This window comes from Bombina bombina, chromosome 1 (genome assembly GCF_027579735.1).
Source record: "Bombina bombina isolate aBomBom1 chromosome 1, aBomBom1.pri, whole genome shotgun sequence".
In the NCBI taxonomy this organism is placed as follows: domain Eukaryota; kingdom Metazoa; phylum Chordata; class Amphibia; order Anura; family Bombinatoridae; genus Bombina; species Bombina bombina.
Genome location: NC_069499.1, coordinates 1,450,744,087 through 1,450,766,090, shown reverse-complemented (window position 1 = coordinate 1,450,766,090; position 22,004 = coordinate 1,450,744,087). Strand labels below are relative to the sequence as shown.

The 22,004-nt window shown below is 41.0% G+C and overlaps 1 protein-coding gene across 3 annotated transcripts in view; it reads left to right on the top strand.

The window, feature by feature from the left end:
* Nucleotides 1-21,768, top strand: part of LOC128652675 (myb/SANT-like DNA-binding domain-containing protein 4) — a 42,012-nt gene extending 20,244 nt beyond the window's left edge. Inside the window, exons 2-6 of one of the 3 annotated variants that reach the window (XM_053705611.1) lie at nt 196-282; nt 4,123-4,268; nt 14,856-15,331; nt 17,451-17,618; nt 20,934-21,768. In XM_053705611.1, the coding sequence (XP_053561586.1) occupies nt 4,261-4,268; nt 14,856-15,331; nt 17,451-17,618; nt 20,934-21,508 (1,227 nt within the window). In that variant the 5' untranslated portion in view covers nt 196-282; nt 4,123-4,260 and the 3' untranslated portion in view covers nt 21,509-21,768. Of the gene's footprint in view, nt 1-160; nt 283-4,122; nt 4,269-14,855; nt 15,332-17,450; nt 17,619-20,933 lie in introns of all 3 variants that reach the window. The other 2 variants (XM_053705605.1, XM_053705617.1) reach the window with 2 other exon arrangements.
* Nucleotides 21,769-22,004: the final 236 nt, after the last annotated feature.

The following is a 22,004-nucleotide window of genomic DNA, read 5'->3' as shown; positions in this document are numbered from 1 at the left end:
AGGCCATATTGTGTTAAAAAAAGCAAAAAAATGTTTTTCCTGCAAAATGAGCAATTATCAATGTAGCCACTGCCTATAGTGACATAAGGGAGCTGACAAGCTAAAGTTGTATTCTGCCTCTTCTGAGCATGGGCGATAAACTAACTTCATGTTTCTCTAGCATTCACTGAACAGATTTATACCATCAATCTATAGATATATGCCTTCCCACAGAGACCCCAACCCCTGTGTGGGTCTGTGACAAGAAGTAATGGACCCTGCATAAATGAATTAAATAAAAAGGTAAAATGCTTTAAAAATAATAAATCATACATATTGCAATAATTTCTATTAAGTAACCCACTGTTGAGGGAGAAGAAGGTTGATAATGTGAGGAGGAGGCTGTGTGTGTGAGGGAGAAGGGGGGGAGCTGTGAGAGGGAGAAGAAGGCTGATAATGTGAGGAGGAGGCTGTGTGTGTGAGGGAGAAGAGGGCTGAGAATGTGAGGAGGAGGCTGTGTATGAGGGAGAAGAAGGGTGATAATGTGAGGAGGAGGCTGTGTGTGTGAGGGAGAAGAGGGCTGAGAATGTGAGGGGGGTCTGTGATAGGGAGAAGAAGGCTGAGAATGAGGCTGTGTGTGAGGGAGAAGAAGGGTGAGAATGTGAGGAGGAGGCTGTGTGTGGGAGAAGAAGGCTGAGAATGTGAGGAGGAGGCTGTGTGAGGGAGAAGGCTGAGAATGTGAGAAGGAGGCTGTATGTGAGGGAGAAGAAGGCTGAGAATGTGAGGAGGAGGCTTTGTGTGTGAGGGAGAAGAAGGCTGAGAATGTGAGGAGGAGGCTATGTGAGGGAGAAGAAGGCTGAGAATGTGAGAAGGAGGCTGTGTGTGAGGGAGAAGAAGGCTGATAATATGAGGAGGAGGCTTTGTGTGTGAGGGAGAAGAAGGCTGGGAATGTGAGGAGGAGGCTGTGTGAGGGAGAAGAAGGCTGAGAATGTGAGAAGGAGGCTGTGTGTGAGGGAGAAGAAGGCTGAGAATGTGAGGAGGAGGCTGTGTGTGTGAGGGAGAAGAAGGGTGAGGATGTGAGGAGGAGGCTGTGTGTGTGAGGGGGAAGTAGGGTGAGGATGTGAGGAGGAGGCTGTGTGTGTGAGGGAGAAGAAGGATGAGAATGTGAGGAGGCTGTGTCTGTGAAGGAGAAGAAGGCTGAGAATGTGAGAAGGAGGCTGTGTGTGAGGGAGAAGAAGGCAGAAAATGTGAGGAGGAGGCTGTGTGTAAGGGAGAAGAAGGCTGCAAATGTGAGGAGGAGGCTGTGTGTGAGGGAGAAGAAGGCTGAGAATGTCAGGAGGAGGCTGTGTGTATGAGGGAGAAGAGGGCTGAGAATGTGAGGAGGCTGTGTATGAGGGAGAAGAAGGGTGATAATGTGAGGAGGAGGCTGTGTGTGTGAGGGAGAAGAAGGGTGAGAATGTGAGGAGGAGGCTGTGTGTATGAGGGAGAAGAGGGCTGAGAATGTGAGGAGGCTGTGTATGAGGGAGAAGAAGGGTGATAATGTGAGGAGGAGGCTGTGTGTATGAGGGAGAAGAGGGCTGAGAATGTGAGGAGGCTGTGTATGAGGGAGAAGAAGGCTGAGAATGTGAGGAGGAGGCTTTGTGTGTGAGGGAGAAGAAGGCTGGGAATGTGAGGAGGAGGCTGTGTGAGGGAGAAGAAGGCTGAGAATGTGAGAAGGAGGCTGTGTGTGAGGGAGAAGAAGGCTGAGAATGTGAGGAGGAGGCTGTGTGTGTGAGGGAGAAGAAGGGTGAGGATGTGAGGAGGAGGCTGTGTGTGTGAGGGGGAAGTAGGGTGAGGATGTGAAGATGAGGCTGTGTGTGTGAGAGAGAAGAAGGCTGAGAATGTGAGGAGGAGGCTGTGTGTGTGAGGGAGAAGAAGGATGAGAATGTGAGGAGGCTGTGTCTGTGAAGGAGAAGAAGGCTGAGAATGTGAGAAGGAGGCTGTGTGTGAGGGAGAAGAAGGCAGAAAATGTGAGGAGGAGGCTGTGTGTAAGGGAGAAGAAGGCTGCAAATGTGAGGAGGAGGCTGTGTGTGAGGGAGAAGAAGGCTGAGAATGTCAGGAGGAGGCTGTGTGTATGAGGGAGAAGAGGGCTGAGAATGTGAGGAGGCTGTGTATGAGGGAGAAGAAGGGTGATAATGTGAGGAGGAGGCTGTGTGTGTGAGGGAGAAGAAGGGTGAGAATGTGAGGAGGAGGCTGTGTGTATGAGGGAGAAGAGGGCTGAGAATGTGAGGAGGCTGTGTATGAGGGAGAAGAAGGGTGATAATGTGAGGAGGAGGCTGTGTGTGTGAGGGAGAAGAAGGCTGAGAATGTGAGGAGGAGGCTTTGTGTGTGAGGGAGAAGAAGGGTGATAATGCGAGGAGGAGGCTGTGTGTGTGAGGGAGAAGAAGGGTGAGAATGTGAGGAGGAGGCTGTGTGAGGGAGAAGAAGGCTGAGAATGTGAGAAGGAGGCTGTGTGTGAGGGAGAAGAAGGCTGAGAATTTGAGAAGGAGGCTGTGTGTGAGGGAGAAGAAGGCTGAGAATGTGAGGAGGAGGCTGTGTGAGGGAGAAGAAGGCTGAGAATGTGAGGAGGAGGCTGTGTGAGGGAGAAGAAGGCTGAGAATGTGAGAAGAAGGCTGAGAATGTGAGGAGGAGGCTGTGTGTGTGAGGGAGAAGTAGGGTGAGCATGTGAGGAGGAGGCTGTGTGTGTGAGGGAGAAGAAGGCTGAGAATGTGAGGAGGAGGCTGTGTGTGTGAGGGAGAAGAAGGATGAGAATGTGAGGATGCTGTGTCTGTGAAGGAGAAGAAGGCTGAGAATGTGAGGAGGCTTTGTGTGAGGGAGAAGAAGGCTGAAAATGTGAGGAGGAGGCTGTGTGTAAGGGAGAAGAAGGCTGCAAATGTGAGGAGGAGGATGTGTGTGAGGGAGAAGAAGGCTGAGAATGTGAGGAGGAGGCTGTGTGAGAATGTGAGGAGGAGGCTATATGTGAGGGAGAAGAAGGCTGAGAATGTGAGGAGGAGGCTGTGTGAGGGAGTTGAGGGCTGATAATGTGAGGAGGAGGCAGTGTTTCAGGGAGAAGAAGGCTGAGAATGTGAGGAGGCTGTGTGTGTTAGGGAAAAGCGGGGAGAGAAGGTGAGGATGAGGCTGTATGTGTGAGGGAGAAGAAGGATGAGAACGTGAGGAGGAGGCTGTGTGTGTGAGGGAGAAGAAGGATGAGAATGTGAGGAGGAGGCTGTGTGTGTGAGGGAGAATAAGGATGAGAATGTGAGGAGGAGGCTGTGTGTGTAAGGGAGAAGAAGGATGAGAATGTGAGGAGGAGGCTGTGTGTGTGTGGGAGAAGAAGGATGAGAATGTGAGGAGGCTGTGTGTGTGAGGGAGAAGGATGAGAATGTGAGGAGGAGGCTGTGTGTGTGAGGGAGAAGGATGAGAATGTGAGGAGGAGGCTGTGTGTGAGGGAGAAGAAGGCTGAGAATGTGAGGAGGAGGCTGAGAATGTGAGGAGGCTGTGTGTGTTAGGGAAGAGCAGGCGGAGAAGGTGAGGATGAGGCTGTGTGTGTGAGGGAGAAGAAGGATGAGAATGTGAGGAGGAGGCTGTGTGTGAGGGAAAAGAGGGCTGAGAATGTGAGGGGGGGCTGTGTGAATCCTGATATAAAAAAATAGGTTTTATGTCCTCACCTAGTGCTCGATTTATAAAGCCCTTCTCCTCCCTTAGACAAGAGACCTGCAGTCTGTATTTATGAAGCAGCTTTCATCAGACCGCTGCTTCCCTACCCTCTTCTCCATCTCTCAGTGGGAGAATTTCAATCTCCCCGGTCTTGTCCGACTGGGGAGATTGACAGCTCCTGCCCAGGTGTGATTGGGCGTGTGCGGGCAGAGGGTGGGGTTGTGTAAATAGTGTGTGTAAATAGTGCTCGTGTGCAATGTTAAAGTTGGGCAGCGGATGAGAGGAGAGCTGGGGCGGAGAGGACCCAATATGTACACCCCTGTCCGCCCTTGATTGATAAATTAAGCCCCTACTATAACTATTGTGCAGGTTGTTATAATGAAAGAGAGCAGGGGTCTAAGAGAGTTTATAAAATCCTGAGAGTGTCAAACTACATATATCAATGATATCCCTCTCTCTCTTTCCTAGAATGGAGTCTTTACAAAGAACTGTATAGGACAAGCGCATCTCATATTGAAGAATTTGACCAACTCTGTAATAATGAGCACAGAGACCATGCAAATGGCTGTAACAATCTTGAATGAACCCTTACTGGCTGCCAGCTGAATGTGCAGGTAAGTGAGATATTTTGCTGCTTGTTTTATTTAGAGCTAGATTTATTAAGCCCCTACGGCAGCAAGTTCTCTCAAGAACTTGCTCGCCGTGATTTATCAAGCAGCGGTCACCAGACCGCTGCTTCCCTAACATCTACGCCACCTCTATTGTGGCAAAATTCAATCTCCTCAGTCGAGTCCGACCGAGGAGATTGACAGCTCCTGCCCGCGCGTGATTGGCTGTGCACGGGCAGGGGGCGGGATTGCACGCGAGCGCAAAATTGCGCTTGTGTGCAATGTTATTTACCTGCAACAAGTGAGCTGAGGCGTACAGGGGCGCGTATACGCACCCCTGTACGCCTCAACGTTGATAAATCTAGCCCTTAATGTAGAAACATAATTTCTTTCTGTGAAGAAGAGCTTACCCAAATTACTCTTAAACCTACTACGCTTCATTTTGTGAAAATTTTTTAATTCTCTGCCTTATTAAAATCCATAATACAGGGCTTGCCAAACCCTAGCGCCCAAGACACCCGCCAGCTGGTGCTATTTATGAAAACAAAACAGGCGCATCCCGACTCTAGTGCAAAAATATTTATTATGACGCAAGTGCGGACAGTACAAATGGCTACTTACAGGATATAAAATCAAACAAGAAGTTGAGTAGTTAAAAACCAATGCGGTTCATAATCAGCATCTGCTCCAAACCAAGTGAGGATTCTCCCGTGTGTCTACTCCACCTCAGCCGTTTCGAAAACCAAGTCCAGAGCAGGATACAGGGAATGCCTCTAGGTGATCACAGTGTATGCCGTGTAAAGCAAGAGTCTCTACGCGTTTCGTCTGAGATCGCTCAGACTTTTTCAAGAGTGGATTCATTAACGGCTCTAGCCGGCTTTTTAAAGTGAAAGTAAATTTTGAACATCAGCAAAACATCTATGTAATATTTATCATTAATAAATAAGCATCGCTATGTTTTTTTTATAGTTTTTTTCAAAATTGATGTTATATTTTAATTTTATTTTCCCTACCGTATTCGTCCTTGCTCCGCCCACCCTCCTCTTCCTGTATTTTTAGGACTTTACGTATAGAGTGGTCCCACCCGCTCTATACGTAGCTGAAATTCTCGTTCACGATAATGCAACACATTGCGCATGCGATCAGTACTACAATGCGCATGCGATTTTGTTATCACACCTTAAATGCGCATGCGTCAATGATTTGCAAACATAGTACTGAATGAATAGCAATTATGTATTCATTCAGTACTATGCGATTTGAGAATCTGAAGTTGTGAGATCCGTGAGCCTATATCAAAAACCCATAAACTATTTTAATTGTAAGATCGCTACTAGTATGCTGATCAATATAGTTACGGAGCGGCAGTGAGAACAGCTGACTTTCCCGGCACACAAAAAGCTTTGCACATGCGCAAATTGGGCACGCGCGTCCGACAGAATTGCGCATGGAACTGATTAGACATTATGATGACGTGGCTTCACGGCCGCCGATCGGCCAGAAAGTCAGTTGGCTATGAGAAAAACGTGACAAGGAAGTAAGATATGTATTGGGAAGTGTGCAACGAAAATGATAGTTAGACATAGATTAAAGAAAAACGATGAATTAAACTCATATTATTTTTAAATAATGGATCTAACTGTGCTAAGCTGACCACCGAACTTTACCATCACTTTAAACAGCCAATGAAAGGTTAGCGTTGATACAATTACCAATCATATGTAAGTTCACGCCTATGGGGTGTTACATTTGTAACGAATTCAGAATATAAAGAATTACAAACTATAAATGGATAAAATACACAGTGTAACATGATTGCATATAAAAACATCTAATATATGAAATGCACTTATGCTATAAAAACAATCATGTTAAAGGGACATAATACTCATATGCTAAATCACTTGAAACTGAGGCAGTATATCTGTAAAAAGCTGATAGGAAAATATCACCTGAGCATCTCTATGTAAAAAAGGAAGATCCTCTACCTCACAATTTCCTCAGCTCAGCAGAGTAAGTTCTGTGTAAAAAGTTATACTCAGCTGCAGCCCAGCTGCAGGTAAAAAAAAAAAAAGAAGAAATGAACAGCAGCCAATCAGCATCAGCAGTGTTGAGGTCATGAACTCTTTTACTGTGATCTCATGAGATTTCACTTAACTCTCATGAGATTTCATTGTAAACTTCCTTACACTGAATAGGGAAATAAGATGAGTGTGCACGAAAGCTCGCTCCTTCTGCTGTCCCGGGACAGACATACTGATTTGTTGCTTTGAAGTCCTTTACAATGGGATGTGGCTACTGAGAAACGTTTGAGGTAAAATATCTTTCTTTATTACATAGAGATGTTCAGGTGATATTTTCTAGTCAGCTTTTTACAGCTATACTGCGTCACTTTCAAGTTTTTAAACATTTGGGTATTATGGCCCTTAAAGGAACTGTGAGAGTATTTCTCGTTTAGAAATATCAACATCTCTGTGTGTATGCGATCCTGCCTTAGGATCTTACAATTCTAAACTCTGTTTTGAGTCACACAGCATATGTGTATAGTGATCATGCACAGTATGTTAAAAACTAAAAAAAAAAAAGATAAAAACAAGAAACATTATTTTCTATAATGTACCTTACATAAATGCTTGTAGGTCCAACTCTGTTTAAACCTAGGGGGTGCATTGAGTCGAGTTTGTATATCCAGAAGGACTCCCTACATCGTAAGGTTAGTAATCTATTGGGATATTTATTGGGGGTATCCAATTAATGACTTTAATTTTAAAGCTTTTGGGATCTGAATTATGGAATACTCTAAAATGTTCAAGGACACTATGGCCTAGATTACGAGTTGTGCGTTAGCCTTAAAAAGTAGCGTTAAGAGGTCCTAACGCTGCTTTTTAACGCCCGCTGGTATTACGAGTCTTGCAGGTACAGGTGTACCGCTCACTTTTTTGGCCAGACTCAGAAATACCCCAAATCCACTTACGTCAATTGCGTATCCTATATTTTCAATGGGACTTGCATAGCGCCGGTATTACGAGTCTGACAAAAAGTGAGCGGTAGACCCTCTCCTGTCAAGACTGGTACCGTATTTAAAAGTCAGTAGTTAAGAGTTTTATGGTACAACACCATAAACTACCTATTAACCCCTAAACCAAGGCCCCCTCACATCGCAAACACTAAAATAAATTTTTTAACCCCTAATCTGCCGAACCGGACATTGACGCCACTATAATAAACATATTAACCCCTAAACCGCCACACTCTCGCCTCGCAAACACTAGTTAAATATTATTAACCCCTAATCTGCCGGCCCTAACATTGCCGCCACCTACCTACATTTATTAACCCCTAATCTGCCGTCCCCAACGTCGCCGCCACTATAATAAAGTTATTAACCCCTAAACCTAAGTCTAAACTTAACCCTAACACACCCTAACTTAAATATAATTTAAATAAATCTAAATAAAATTACTACAATTAACTAAATAATTCCTATTTAAAACTAAATACTTACCTATAAAATAAACCATAAGCTATCTACAATATAACTAATAGTTATTTTTATTTTACAGGCAACTTTGTATTTATTTTAACTAGGTAGAATAGTTGTTGAATAGTTATTAACTATTTAATAATTACCTAGTTAAAATAAAGACAAATTTACCTGTAAAATAAAACCTAACCTAAGTTACAATTACACCTAACACTACACTATAATTTAAATTAATTACCTAAATTAAATACAATTAATTACAATTAAATAAAATTATCTAAAGTACGAAAAAAACCAAACACTAAATTACAGAAAATAATAAAGAATTTACAAGATTTTTAAACTAATTACACCTACTCTAATCCCCCTAACAAAATAAAAAAGCCCCCCAAAATAAAAAAAACCCCTACCCTACACTAAATTACAAACAGCCCTTAAAAGGGCCTTTGCGGGGCATTGCCCCAAAGTAATCAGCTCTTTTACCTGTAAAAAAAAAGTACAAATACCCCCCCAACATTAAAACCCACCACCCACACAACCAACCCTACTCTAAAACCCACCCAATCCCTCCTTAGAAAAACCTATCACTAACCCCTTGAAGATCACCCTACCTTGAGAAGTCTTCACCCAACCGGGCAGACGTCCTCAACGAATCCGGCAGAAGTGGTCCTCCAGACGGGCAGAAGTCTTCATCCAACTGGGCAGAAGTGGTCCTCCAGACGGGCAGAAGTCTTCATCCAGACGGCATCTTCTATCTTCATCCATCTGGCATGGAGCGGGTCCATCTTCAAGACATCCGACGCAGAGCATCCTCTTCATCCGACGGCTGACGACTGAATGAAGGTTCCTTTAAATGACGTCATCCAAGATGGCATCCCTTCAATTCCGATTGGCTGATAGAATTCTATCAGCCAATCAGAATTAAGGAAGGAAAAATCCTATTGGCTGATGCAATCAGCCAATAGGATTGAGCTGGCATTCTATTGGCTGTTCCAATCAGCCAATAGAATGCCAGTTCAATCCTATTGGCTGATTGCATCCGCCAATAGGATTTTTTCTACCTTAATTCCGATTGGCTGATAGAATTCTATCAGCCAATCGGAATTGAAGGGATGCCATCTTGGATGACGTCATTTAAAGGAACCTTCATTCAGTCGTCGGCCGTCGGATGAAGAGGATGCTCTGCGTCGGATGTCTTGAAGATGGATCCACTCCACGCCGGATGGATGAAGATAGAAGATGCCGTCTGGATGAAGACTTCTGCCCGTCTGGAGGACCACTTCTGCCCGGTTGGATGAAGACTTCTGCCCGTCTGGAGGACCACTTCTGCCGGATTCGTTGAGGACTTCTGCCCAGTTGGGTGAAGACTTCGCACGGTAGGGTGAACCCTTCAAGGGGTTAGTGTTAGTTTTTTTTAAAGGAGGGATTGGGTGGGTTTTATAGTAGGTTTGGTTGTGTGGGTGGTGGGTTTTAATGTTGGGGGGGTATTTGTTAAAGTTGCCTGTAAAATAAAAATAAACCCTAAGCTAGCTACAATGTAACTATTAGTTATATTGTAGCTAGCCTAGGGTTTATTTTATAGGTAAGTATTTAGTTTTAAATAGGAATAATTTAGTTAATTATAGTAATTTTATTTAGATTTATTTAAATTATATTTAAGTCAAGGGGTGTTAGGGTTAGGGTTAGACTTAGGTTTAGGGGTTAATAACTTTATTATAGTGGAGGCGACGTTGGGGGCGGAAGATTAGGGGTTAATAAATGTAGGTAGGTTGCGGCGACATAGGGGGCAGCAGGTTAGGGGTTAATAAAAAAATTTGCACTGCCTTAAACCTCTTGGGCATGGAGTTCACCAGAGCTTCACAGGTTGCCACTGGAGTCCTCTTCCACTCCTCCATTACGACATCACGGAGCTGGTGGATGTTAGAGACCTTGCGCTCCCCCACCTTCCGTTTGAGGATGCCCCACAGATGCTCAATAGGGTTTAGGTCTGGAGACATGCTTGGCCAGTCCATCACCTTTACCCTCAGCTTCTTTAGCAAGGCAGTAGTCGTCTTGTAGGTGTGTGTGGGCTCATTTTGGAATACTGCCCTGCGGCCCAGTCTCCGAAGGGAGGGGATCATGCTCTGCTTCAGTATGTCACAGTACATGTTGGCATTCATGGTTCCCTCAATGAACGGTAGCTCCCAGTGCCGACAGCACTCATGCAGGCCCAGACCATGACACTCCCATCAACATGCTTTACTGTAGGCAAGATACACTTGTCTTTGTACTCCTCACCTGGTTGCCGCCACACACGATTGACACCATCTGAACGAAATAAGTTTATCTTGGTCTCATCAGACCACAGGACATGGTTCTAGTAATCCATGTCCTTAGTCTGCTTGTCTTCAGCAAAATGTTTGCAGGCTTTCTTGTGAATCATCTTTAGAAGAGGCTTCCTTCTGGGACGACAGCCATGCAGAACAATTTGATGCAGTGTGCGGTGTATGGTCTGAGCACTGACAGGCTGACCCCCCCACCCTTCAACCTCTGCAGCAATGCTGGCAGCACTCATATGTCTTTTTCCCAAAGACAACCTCTGGATATGATGCTGAGCACGTGCTCTCAACTTCTTTGGTCGACCATGGCGAGGCTTGTTCTGAGTGGAACCTGTCCTGTGAAACCGCTGTATGGTAAACCTAACTTTTCCCATTGTAAGAAAGGTTTCGTAACCATACCCGCCTGGAAGTCTGGATTACCACTAATAGGAAGGAAGTGAACTATGACACTTTTTTAAGAATCTGTGAGCTTGATACCAGGCCCTCAGCGGATCACGGTACAAGAGGTTCAGACCTACTAATTTAGCATTTCCTGATTTCTGCATATGTGATAGATATGCCAACGAAATGCCTCCCAAAGCTGCGCCTTCTAAGCTATGTCTATAGAAATGCTGTGTACCAACCTGTCAGTCTAGGACTAAACGGATCAAAGCTGCCCAATTGTATAGTCTAAAGTCCGGCAAGGATAGACCTCCATTAAGAGAGGCCATATTTAGTTTATCAGTAGATACCCGAGGTTTGCCTCCTTTCCATATAAAGTATTGTACTGCAGAGTTTAAAGATTTCACATAATTTTTAGTGAGCAGTAAAGGCAGCATGAGCAATGGATACAGAGACTTATCCTACCTGCTAATGAAATGGGAAGAGACTTCCAGCTCCTCATCAGACTACATAATTTGGCGCACATAGGTGTTAAGTTAGTAGAATAAAGCTTGCTGGGGTTCACATGAATCTGAATTCCAAGGTAAGTTATCATGTGGTTTGCTATTGTAAATGGATAATTATGATCTTGTTTATTATTTTTATGTAACCACAGGATCTCAGATTTCTGCATATTGGCCTTATATCCTGAAAAGGATCCGAAATCCTGTAGGGCTTTTAAAATGGGTGGAATGTGAGTTTTGGGATCCTGTACGAACAGTATCATGTCATATAGTGCCAAATGTTGGGGGGTCTCCTGCAACATCAATACCCGGGAACACTTGAGGAGTTTAATAGCTAAAGGCTCTAGACCCACGTTGAATAGCAGCGGAGACAGGGGGCACCCTTGTCTTGTACCTCATTGTAAAGTAACATCAGAAGAGAAAAGATTATTGAAACAGAGGTTGGCAATTGGTGAAGAATAAAGATTCTTAATAAATAAGAGAAAAGGAGCCGAGAGGTTAAATTTGCTCATGGTGTAGAAAAGGTGCCTCCACTCAACCCTATGGAAGGCCCTTTCCGCGTCCAAGGACAAGTGGGGTGTCCAACCCAGATTGTTTCTTATTCCAATAATATTGAAGTATTTGTAACACCGGGTGCACATTTACCACAGACAACCTCGCAAGCATGAAACTCGTCTGATCCTCATGAATCAGATCTGGTAAGATAAATTAGAGGCGTTCTGCCAAAAGTTTGGTTAGTATTTTATAGTCCAAATTTATTAATGAAATTGGCCTATACGACGCCAGGAGAAGAGTGTCCTTTCCAGATTTAGGAATAAGAGTGATGTACGCAGGCGAAAATGTATGAGCTGGTTTATCAGCATTGGAGAAATAGTCCGAGTAAAGGTCTGTGAGAACCGGGTTAACTTGCGGTTTTAACATTCTATAAAATTCTATGGGCAGCCCATACAGGCCCGCCCCTAGGTTTCTTTTAGTGAAAATTATATAAATATATTATATAGTAGAAAGATGGGCATAGAGAATAGAATTTCAAATCATGCAAATTGGGAGCTATGTGTTAACCCACCAATAAGCAGCTTGACCTGGGTGACAAATTTAGAGCCTACAATCATACAATATGCATTTGTATCTTACTATGCATACTTGCTTTCTTGTTCTGTATAATTTACCCTTTTAATAAACAAATATTTAGCATAACATAACCTGTTATCTAGTAATGACAACCATGTAAAAAGCTGACATACTGTAAGCTGTGCATTTCAGTTTGGGAATGAAGCAGTTCCTATGAAGTAGATCTGCAGTCATGTTGTAACATAAGCGGCACCAAACAACACTTGACAGCTGCTGAGCTATAGGGGATAAGATAACAGCACTTGCATAAAGAACATACCTATTCTTGCATAACATATTTAGACAGAGATACACAACTACTTTCAGGCATTTTTCAGGTATGCTGGTGACATCTTTATGAGCAAAAAAAATAACAAAACTTTAATTTTATGAAGAGTGGGATGTTGTCATCTTGCCCCCTAACCCAATAAGCCCCTGAGTCAGTATATAAGTATAACCATTCTTTAAAAAGGGCACTCACAAGTGTCACCTTGAAATGTACACAGCAATTAGGTGACAAGTTCACTCTTCCCATCATCTCTGTTTGAGGTCTATCCTCCCATCTGTATGCCGACTAGGGTTGCCAGCTGTCCTACAGAAAAATACCGGACAATCTTTTGGGGACTGACTAGGCACGTGGTGGATCACACAATGCCCCATGGACATTAAAAAAACTGGACATTAGTGTCCAGTATTTGTGCAAATAATTTTACTGAGCAGCCTGCTAAAATACTGGACTGTGTCCTGTTAACCTGGTCACCTGGCAACCCTAAATAGTATACAGAAGTTTAGCAATCTCCCAGCTACGCTGCAGCCAGAAAAAGTCAATGCAAGTGTAACTGCAACATTTATAATAAGCAAACTTAAGTGTAGCCTTAAAATGATGTGCTGGTGCCCTTTTTGTAAACCACATTCAGCTCCATGTCATGTACCTATGGGCATTATAGTACAGTTTAGTTTTCAGCCGTTGCTGTTAATATGATTGCCATAAGCACCCTAAGAACAGCTATTGCCTCTGGTAGTTAGACATGCCTGATATCTCACGTACCTAAAACGCTTCGCTCTACTCACTGGGTACTCACAAACTTCTAAGTGCCCTAATCACACAAACATTCCCAGCAGCCAGCATTCAAATGGCCGCATAAGCCAAAGACTCATCATCCGCTGACGTTACCTTTGGAGACATAAAGCCGTCGGAAGGGTCTCCATGGCAACGCTTGATGCGTCCCATAATTAGATAGCTACTGGCGGTGCTGTCGCAGTACAGTTGGCGGTGTGCAATCAGCAAATTGTGTGATCTGCGACTTGTTTGTATAACATTAATAGAAAAAATGTGTGTGCAATTCACAATGCTTGTTCCATTCTGCTAATAATTAAGTTACAGGAAGGTCTGATAGTGCGCCCCCTGCAGGTGCCTCATGGCTGTCAGCACCTATGCTGGCATTAATTTTGCCAGTGACGCTGGGCAGCCGGGGCATCTGCGGTACTGCTGTTGTGTACCGTGCGCTCACCTATGTTGTCAACACAGTCACTACAGTGCCATGTAGTGATGCAGCGGCGGCTCAAAGGGTGCGGTGACACTGTCGTGCATGGAGCATTACTCAAGTAGCGTAAGTTCCTGCCTGGTGGTGTCACCCCCCCCGAGTGTGTCACCCAGGTGCGGTCCGCACCACCTAGTGACGCCTCTGCCTTTTTTAACCCCTTGTCTGCTAGAGGGCTGTAGCACAGAGTGATATGCAGTGTATTGCAGTTCTCCAGCATCTAAGGGGTTAAAAAAACGTTAAAAGTTGCATACCCTGTGTAAAAATTAGATTGCACATTTATATAAATTGGCAGTGAACAGTTTAAAAAATTCCACACCCCTGTAATGTATGGCTGTATATTGAAGATATTTCAGGTAATAAAAATGTGGAGGAGATTTTTGACTATCCTCTATTAGTGCAGTCAAATTTATAATGTCTATATATTATACACTGTAGAAAAAAGGCTTGCAGATAAGTTTAAATGTAGAACCTATTATTTAAATAGGACTAGACTTAGCAAAACAGAGGACGAAATGGATTTAGGAGTAGTAATAGATAACAAGCTAAAAATGGGTGCACAATGCAGGGCTACGGCTTCTAAGGCTAATAAGATACTAGCATCTATTACAGGATTCATTGATGCTAGGGAGGAAAGCATAATTCTTTCACTATATAAATCCCTGGTAAGACCTCGCCTTGAGTAGGGAGTGCAGTTCTAAAAAGACATTGCAGACCTTGACAAAGTTCAGAGAAGGGCCACAAAGCTAATAAGGTGAATGGAGAATTTAAGCTATGAGGAGAGGTTAGCCAAACTGGGTCTGTTTTCTCTAGAAAAAGGCACTTGAGAGGTGACACGATTACTTTATATAAATATATTCAAGGCCTTTATACAGAGATGGTGGAAGCTCTGTTTATTCCAAGAAAATGGTCTGCAATTTAAGATGGAGGAAAGGAGATTTAATCTCCATCAACGTTAAACTTTTTTCACTGTAAGAGCAATGGAATTGTGGAACTTATTACCTAAGGAGGAAGTAAATGCCAATGCCTTTGATACATTTAAAAATAGTTTAGATACTTTTCTGTCTATATATAAATGCTGTTTGGGATTAATTTATTTAAGATCAACTTAACCTTTTATTGTAGATAAATTAATTTGTATAGGTTGAACTTGATGGACTGTCTTTTTTTTTCTTTTCTTTCTTCTTTCAACCTCATGTAATATGTTACTCAATCTCTTATACAAAGGCTCTTTCTTTTATGTTTTGAACTCTCAGGTGTTTTTTTGGTATTACCAAATGTTTTTCTACATTGGCAATGTCTTCTGGAGCACTTTCAAACCAGCAATCCTCTCGAGCCGGGAAGACCAAAAGTGGGCGAAATGTCCAGTTCAGCCATCAGCAGAACGTGGTGCTAATAGACAAAATTTTGGAAGTTTACGACGTGATCTTCGGCAAGAAAGCCAGGATTACTCCTCAGAGCAGGAAGATTAACCTTTGGGAAAGAATTAGCGATGAGGTTTCTGCTGTAGGACCCTTTAAGAAATCTATCATCAACTGCAAGAAACGCTATGGTAGCATCAAAAAATGCATAAAGACTAAACTGAGGAAGGAGAGAAGAATATCAAGGAAAAAAGGACGATTGCCGAGCTACGAGCTTAACCTTCTAGACTATGAGCAGAAGTTATTTGAGCTCATTGGTCAAAAGCTACTTGATTGCTTGGAGGCGCAACATCACACTGGTGTGCTGCTGGGTAGGTTTATTGTTTTTTGTTTGTACTACATTATTTTTATTTTTATGAAGTAAGATTATAGACAACATTTAATATGATATATTGTGGCCAGCCTCTAATTAATAAAATAGATTATGGCTAGTCTCTAATTAATAAAACAGATTATGGCTAGCCTCTAATTAATGTGATAGAATATGGCTAGTCTCTAATTAATGTGATAGAATATGGCTAATCTCTAATTAATGTGATAGAATATGGCTAATCTCTAATTAATAGGATAGATTATGGCTAATCTCTAATGTGATAGATTATGGCTAATCTCTAATGTGATAGATTATGGCTAATCCCTAATGTGATAGATTATGGCTAGTATCTAATAGTATAGATTATGGCTAGAATCTAATAGGATAGATTATGGCTAGTCTCTAAATAATGTAATAGATTATGGCTAGTCTCTTATTAACAGGACATATTATGGCTAGTCTCTAATTAATAGGATATATTATGGCTAGTCTCTAATTAATAGGACAGATTATGGCTAGCCTCTAATTAATAGGATAGATTATGGATAGTCTCTAATTAATAGGACAGATTATGGCTAGCCTCTAATTAATAGGATAGATTATGGCTAGTCTCTAATTAAAGGACAGATAATGGCTAGCATCTAATTAATAGGATATATTATGGCTAGTCTCTAATTAATAGGACAGATTATGGCTAGTCTCTAATTAATAGGATAGATTATGGATAGTCTCTAATTAATAGGACAGATTATGGCTAGCCTCTAATTAATATGATAGATTATGGCTAGTCTCTAATTAATAGTACAGATTATGGCTAGCATCTAATTAATAGGATAGATTATGGCTAGTCTCTAATTAATAGGACAGATTATGGCTAGTCTCTAATAGCATAGATTATTTCTAGCCTCTGAATAATAGGATAGATTATAAATAGCCTCTGATTAATAGGATAGATTATGGACCCTTTGATCGATAGGGAAGAGTATAAGCACTAGGTGTGTGCATTTGGATGCTTTCGGTAGCATCTGAATGCAGAAGAAGGTGGCCACTTGCTGCATTCGGCTCTTTTTGGAGCCACATTTATTCCTGGGAAAGTGCAACACACTAACATCTGTGTAAATCCAGATCATAGTGAGTTGTACTTTCACAAGGATAAATGCGGATCCGAAAAGAGCTGAATTCACCAAATTGCTCACCCGTATAAGTTATGGAAACCCTTAAGATAATGGAAGATATACTGGGTGCCTTGTAAGGAATAAGCAAAAGATGAAGTTGCACTCCTTATGTAGGAAAAGATGACGACCTTTATTTAAGACAACGTTTCGGGGCTCCTGTCCCTTTGTCAAGCACCCAGCTAAAAACATTGATCCCATATATAAGCCCTCTCAGAGCTGTGCAGACCCATGTGCAAAGAGTTTAGGAACAACATAGATTATTGTGAAGACAGTAACACAACTTTTAGTAGCCATATATAGATATGTTTAAAATAATCCAAACGTTTTGCGCCAAAGTAAACATTTTGGCAGAATCTGCTGCCATAAAGTGCTCCAGACGACACTATTCCTACCTATGTATGCTCTTTAACAAACAATACCATAAGAACCAAGGAACTTTGAAAGTAAATTGGAAACTTTGCAAAATTGTATCCATATCTGGATCAAAAAAATTTTTTGTTCCTTTAATCATGACCGTATTAACAGCTGTGATGCCATCTCAGACAATCAAGGGTTTAAAGGGATATGAAACCCAAAATGTATCAATCATGATTTAGATAGAGCAACTTTCTAATTTACGTCTGTTATCAGTTTTTCTTTGTTCTCTTGGTATCTTTTGTTGAAAAGCAGGGATGTATGCTTAGGAGCCAGTCCCATTTCTGGAGCACTCTATGGCACTAGTTTTGCAAGAGTACTAGATGGCAACACTATGAAGTGCATCAGATGCCTACCTAGGTATCCCTTCAACACAGAATAACATGGGAACTAAGTAAATTTGATAATAGCACAATTGGAAACTTAAAAAAAAAAAAAAATTATGCTCTGTCTGAATCACAAAAGAAACATTTGGGGTTTCATATCCCTTTAAGGACTTATTATTTTGGATACATATTTGTTTTCCAGATCAAAGTGAACTGGCACAGCAGTTGGCAGCGTCTAGTGGATTGTCGCCTATAGATCAGCAATCCTCCACATCTTCATCGTCCATCGAGGGCCAGCATCATTTCTCTTCTACGGACAGCAAGCCTGATCCGTGTTCAAGCAGCGGTGCTCATGCATCTCAGATCCGCGGTAATAAACACATTAGTAACTCTAAAGTTAATTCTTTCCAGTCTACTATAAATTCAGCTAATTTCTGGCCTTATTTTGCAGTTAAAAAAGGAACAGTCTAGACCCAATACTTATTTGTTATTGCTTATTGTTACATCTTGCAACGGGCCCCACATCTATAAGCTTGCAAGAAGTACATGAAACTTTTAAATAATCATTGTATGTTACCAGCCAAAAATGTCCGCCAAGCTCCGCCCACAGCTTTCTTCTTGTCCAGTTAGCTGTTTTCTTGTATGACAGTTTAGCACTGCTCATGCTAATCTTAAGTCAATCGTGATTGGAGAAACTTAACATACCAAAATATACTTGCAGTTGGTGGGCGGGGCTTGGTGGCCATTTTCAACTCTAACAAACGAATATTTAAACTTTTCATGTACTTCTTACAAGCTTATAAATGTGGGACCAGTTGCAGAATGCTTCTCTGGTGTCTAATAATAAGTAATCAAAATGATGTATTGGGTCTATACTGTCCCTTTAAGGTATATAGAAACAGAAGTGAAATGTGGAATAAGTGCATTTCCCTATTATTCACCTGTAAGGTAACAAGGTGCCATACCGTGTGTATACGCTTTACTAATTGCATGTCAATCCAAATATATGTTACCTTTTTTTTTATTTCCATTACTGTAAATTGTATAGATACCTCTAGGGTTGCCAACTGCCTTACACAAAAATTCTGGACTACTAGGGCATGATTGGGTTGGTACATACATGACCCCTTATCTAGTAAGGAGACTGGTATAGCAGAGAAGTGTTAGTGAGCTGTACACCTATCTTTAGAGCAGGTGGTAAAGCTTCTGATTGGCTGTAGCTCCCACAAAAACAACCTACCGAAATAGCTTGCGACCATGAGCAGCTATTCTGGTATCTAGTCATGTGCCCAAGGGGATGCTAAAATTATATATGCAATGCATTTTTTGCTGTTATAATAATAGTTTTATGCTCTACGTATTGCAATGATACAGATACACCTACAGAATGAAATACAAAAGACTTTTCCAATGGCCAAATGTTCAGTGATATGAAAATGTTAACTGCACACACGTCATGAATTAATATTGATTATGTGAAAATACCTGTGTCCAAATACATTAGACAGCAATATTTTTGCTTTTTTTTACAGGTCTGTAAAAAAACCCATTGAAAAGCCTGTTACTTGTAGATTCTCAGGTGTTTAACGTAATTTGAGAGGTTTACTAATTCAAATGGCAACTTGTCTAATGGAAGGGCTTTAAAAATTTAACCAAAAATCACCTGAGCTGCTGCACAGTACTTTTTACACATTTTTTTTTATGAGTTAGTAGATTAACCCTTTAACAGTAGCCAACGTACCCTGTGATTTTTAATCTAAGAGGTTAATTAGTGCAGGACCGGCTAAACCACACTATTGCCTCCTGAAGTGCTATTACTGGGATAAAAACTCCCTTAAAGGGACAGTCAAGTCAGAATTAAACTTTCATGATTTAGATAGGACATGTAATTTAAAATAACCTTTAAATTTACTGTCATCATTAAATTTTCATTGTTCTCTTTTTATTTTTTATTTTTATTTTTAATTGTAAGCTAAAACTAGGTAGGCTCATATGTTAATTTCTAAGCCCTTGAAGTCCGCCTCTTATCTGAATGCATTTGACAGTTTTTCACAGCTAGAGGGTGTTAGTTCAGTGTGTCATATTATAGATAACATTGTTCTCACACCTGTGGAGTTACTTATGAGAGACTGATTGGCTAAAATGCAAGTCTGTCAAAATAAATTAAATAAGGGGCAGTCTGCAAAAGCTTAGATACACGGTAATCACAGAGATAAAAAGTATATTAAAGTGAATGTAAACTTTCATGAATTAGTGCCCGTTTTTTAAAAATACTATTAAAAACAGGGGCACTTTCATTCATAAAAGTTTACATTGTAGTGTATTTTTTCAAATACCTTTCTCTTCAGAAAAAGCCCGATCGGCAATCCCCCGCCCGCAGCTCCTCTGTTCTTATGTCACCAATGACGAAACCGGCTTCCTCCAATCATGGCTTCTCCCCCAGAGCGTTTATCTCGTGAGGCCACGTCGTGATTGGAGGAAGCCAGTTTCATTATTGCTGTGTAAGTACAGCATGAGAAGCGGGCAGGGATAGCTGATGAAGAGAAAGGTATTTGTAAAAATATACTGCAATGTAAACAATCATGAATGAAAATGTCCTTGTTTTCCCATTCCTTTTAATACAACAGTGTTGGTTATGCAAAACTGGGGAATGGGTAAGAAAGAGATTATCTATCTTCATTAAACAATAACAATTCTAGAGTAGAGTCCCTTTAATGACACGTGACGTACAGAACTTTAGTGAGGGTCTTTATTGCATGATGTTCCTGTGTGCAGTATTTGACCATCCACCAATGGGATCAGACCGTGAGCGTTTATCCCTCACATAAGTTGTACACCAAACATACTATTTCTGCTAGTTACAGTATCAGTAAACAACTTTTAATGTTTTCATGCAAAAAAAGGTGTCTAAATATTATTAATTGTGTTCTCCCCAGGACCTATTTAATAGCCACGCCACCACTTTGATTTTACCAACCACTTGGCTAAAATTACGCTAAATTAGCTAATATTAAATTATTACAATGTATTTTGCGCAAATTGTCATTAAATCTATTTATGTTAAACTATGCAATTAATCTGTGCTTTGGATATCTTAAGGGGACAGTCTATTCCAGAATTACTATTGTTTAAAAAGATAGTTAATTCCTTTTATTACCTATTCCTCAGTTTTACATAACCAACACAGTTATATTAATACACTTTTTACCTCTGTGATTACCTTGTATCTAAGCCTCTGCAGACTGCCCCTTATTTCAGTTCTTTTGACAGACTTGCATTTTAGCCAATCAGTTCTGACTCATAGATAACATTGTGCTCACTCATGTGGAGTTATCTATATGACACACATGAACTAGCGCTGTCTAGCTGTGAACACTATCAAAATGCACTGAGATTAGAGGCGGTTTCAATGGCTTAGAAATCAGTCTGAGCCTACCTAGGTGTAGCTTTAAACAAAGAATACCAAGAGAACAAAGCAAAGGTGTATAAATTTACATGCCCTATCTGAATCATGAAAGTTTAATTTTGACTAGCCTGACCCTTTAACTCCTATGGGGAGCACACAGCAGTAGTAGTGAAATGTTCTAGCAAAATTTACTATTGTGCTAAAAATGTCATTTTGAGGAATTGGCTAATAATCTATGAGAATGTATGTTTTATAAATATATATATATATTTGTTACAGATCACCTTTGTGATATAATCGATTCTGGGAAAATGGTACCAAGTGTACAGCCCATGGATAAGGACCATACTGATTCAGACTCGTCTCCAGTAGATCTACCTGTTGTGGAGCCTCGGCTAACAGTAAACTTTCGTAAGGCTCCTCCTGTGGCGCCGCCAACCGTTGAACCTCCAGTAATTATCTCTGCTCGTTCTGTCATTTCTCCTGTTTCTACATCTCTTTCAGCTGCTATCCAACCTGAAGACAGACTAATGTCAACTTTCTTTCAATCTGCCGAGGAGTACAGGGCTGAGCAGCAACAAATGGGTTATCAATTAAATGAGAATTTATGTAGGCTTGTCGCAGTACACGAAGAACAACTTCAAATTGAAAAACAAACTCTTGAATTGTTGAGCCAAAAACTAGAGGAGGACTCTCGGAGAAACGACCTTCTCTACGCACTTCTCGAAAATGTTATTTCTATCACCCACAGTGGTAACGGTTCCCCACATCTGGACTCAACCAATGATAGAGGACCAATGCGAACAAATTTACCTTATAAGAATGAAATAAAAAAGGAAAGTAATGGTGTATGATTTTTTTTAATTATTATTATTTTAAATATTTATTTAACTTTATTAAACTTTTTAACATTTTTATTTGTTCTAGGTGTATTTTGGTTAAATGTGTATATAAGTAATTTTAATGAAAATAGATTATATATATAAACCTACTTGGTGTAACATGCATCTTTAATTTAGTTATAGCTACAATAATAAAGATGTAACAAAAACCTTAACCTATGTTCATTCAAATCATTACTTCCTTTGCCAAAATAAAAAACATATAACCTCTGTATTCTCTCCATTCTCCTCCTTGTATGCAATTCTTTGATTTTCTATTGACAGTATAGCCCCTCCCCCTAAACGTTTGTTTGTATAATATGTACACTTCTAACTCTCCTAACCTCTAATCATGTACACCCTGTAATGTTAGCACTAAAATATATAATAAAGGGCAATAAATTATAAATTGAACTTAAAGGGACACTGAACCCAAAATTTGTCTTTCGTGATTCATATAGAGCATGCA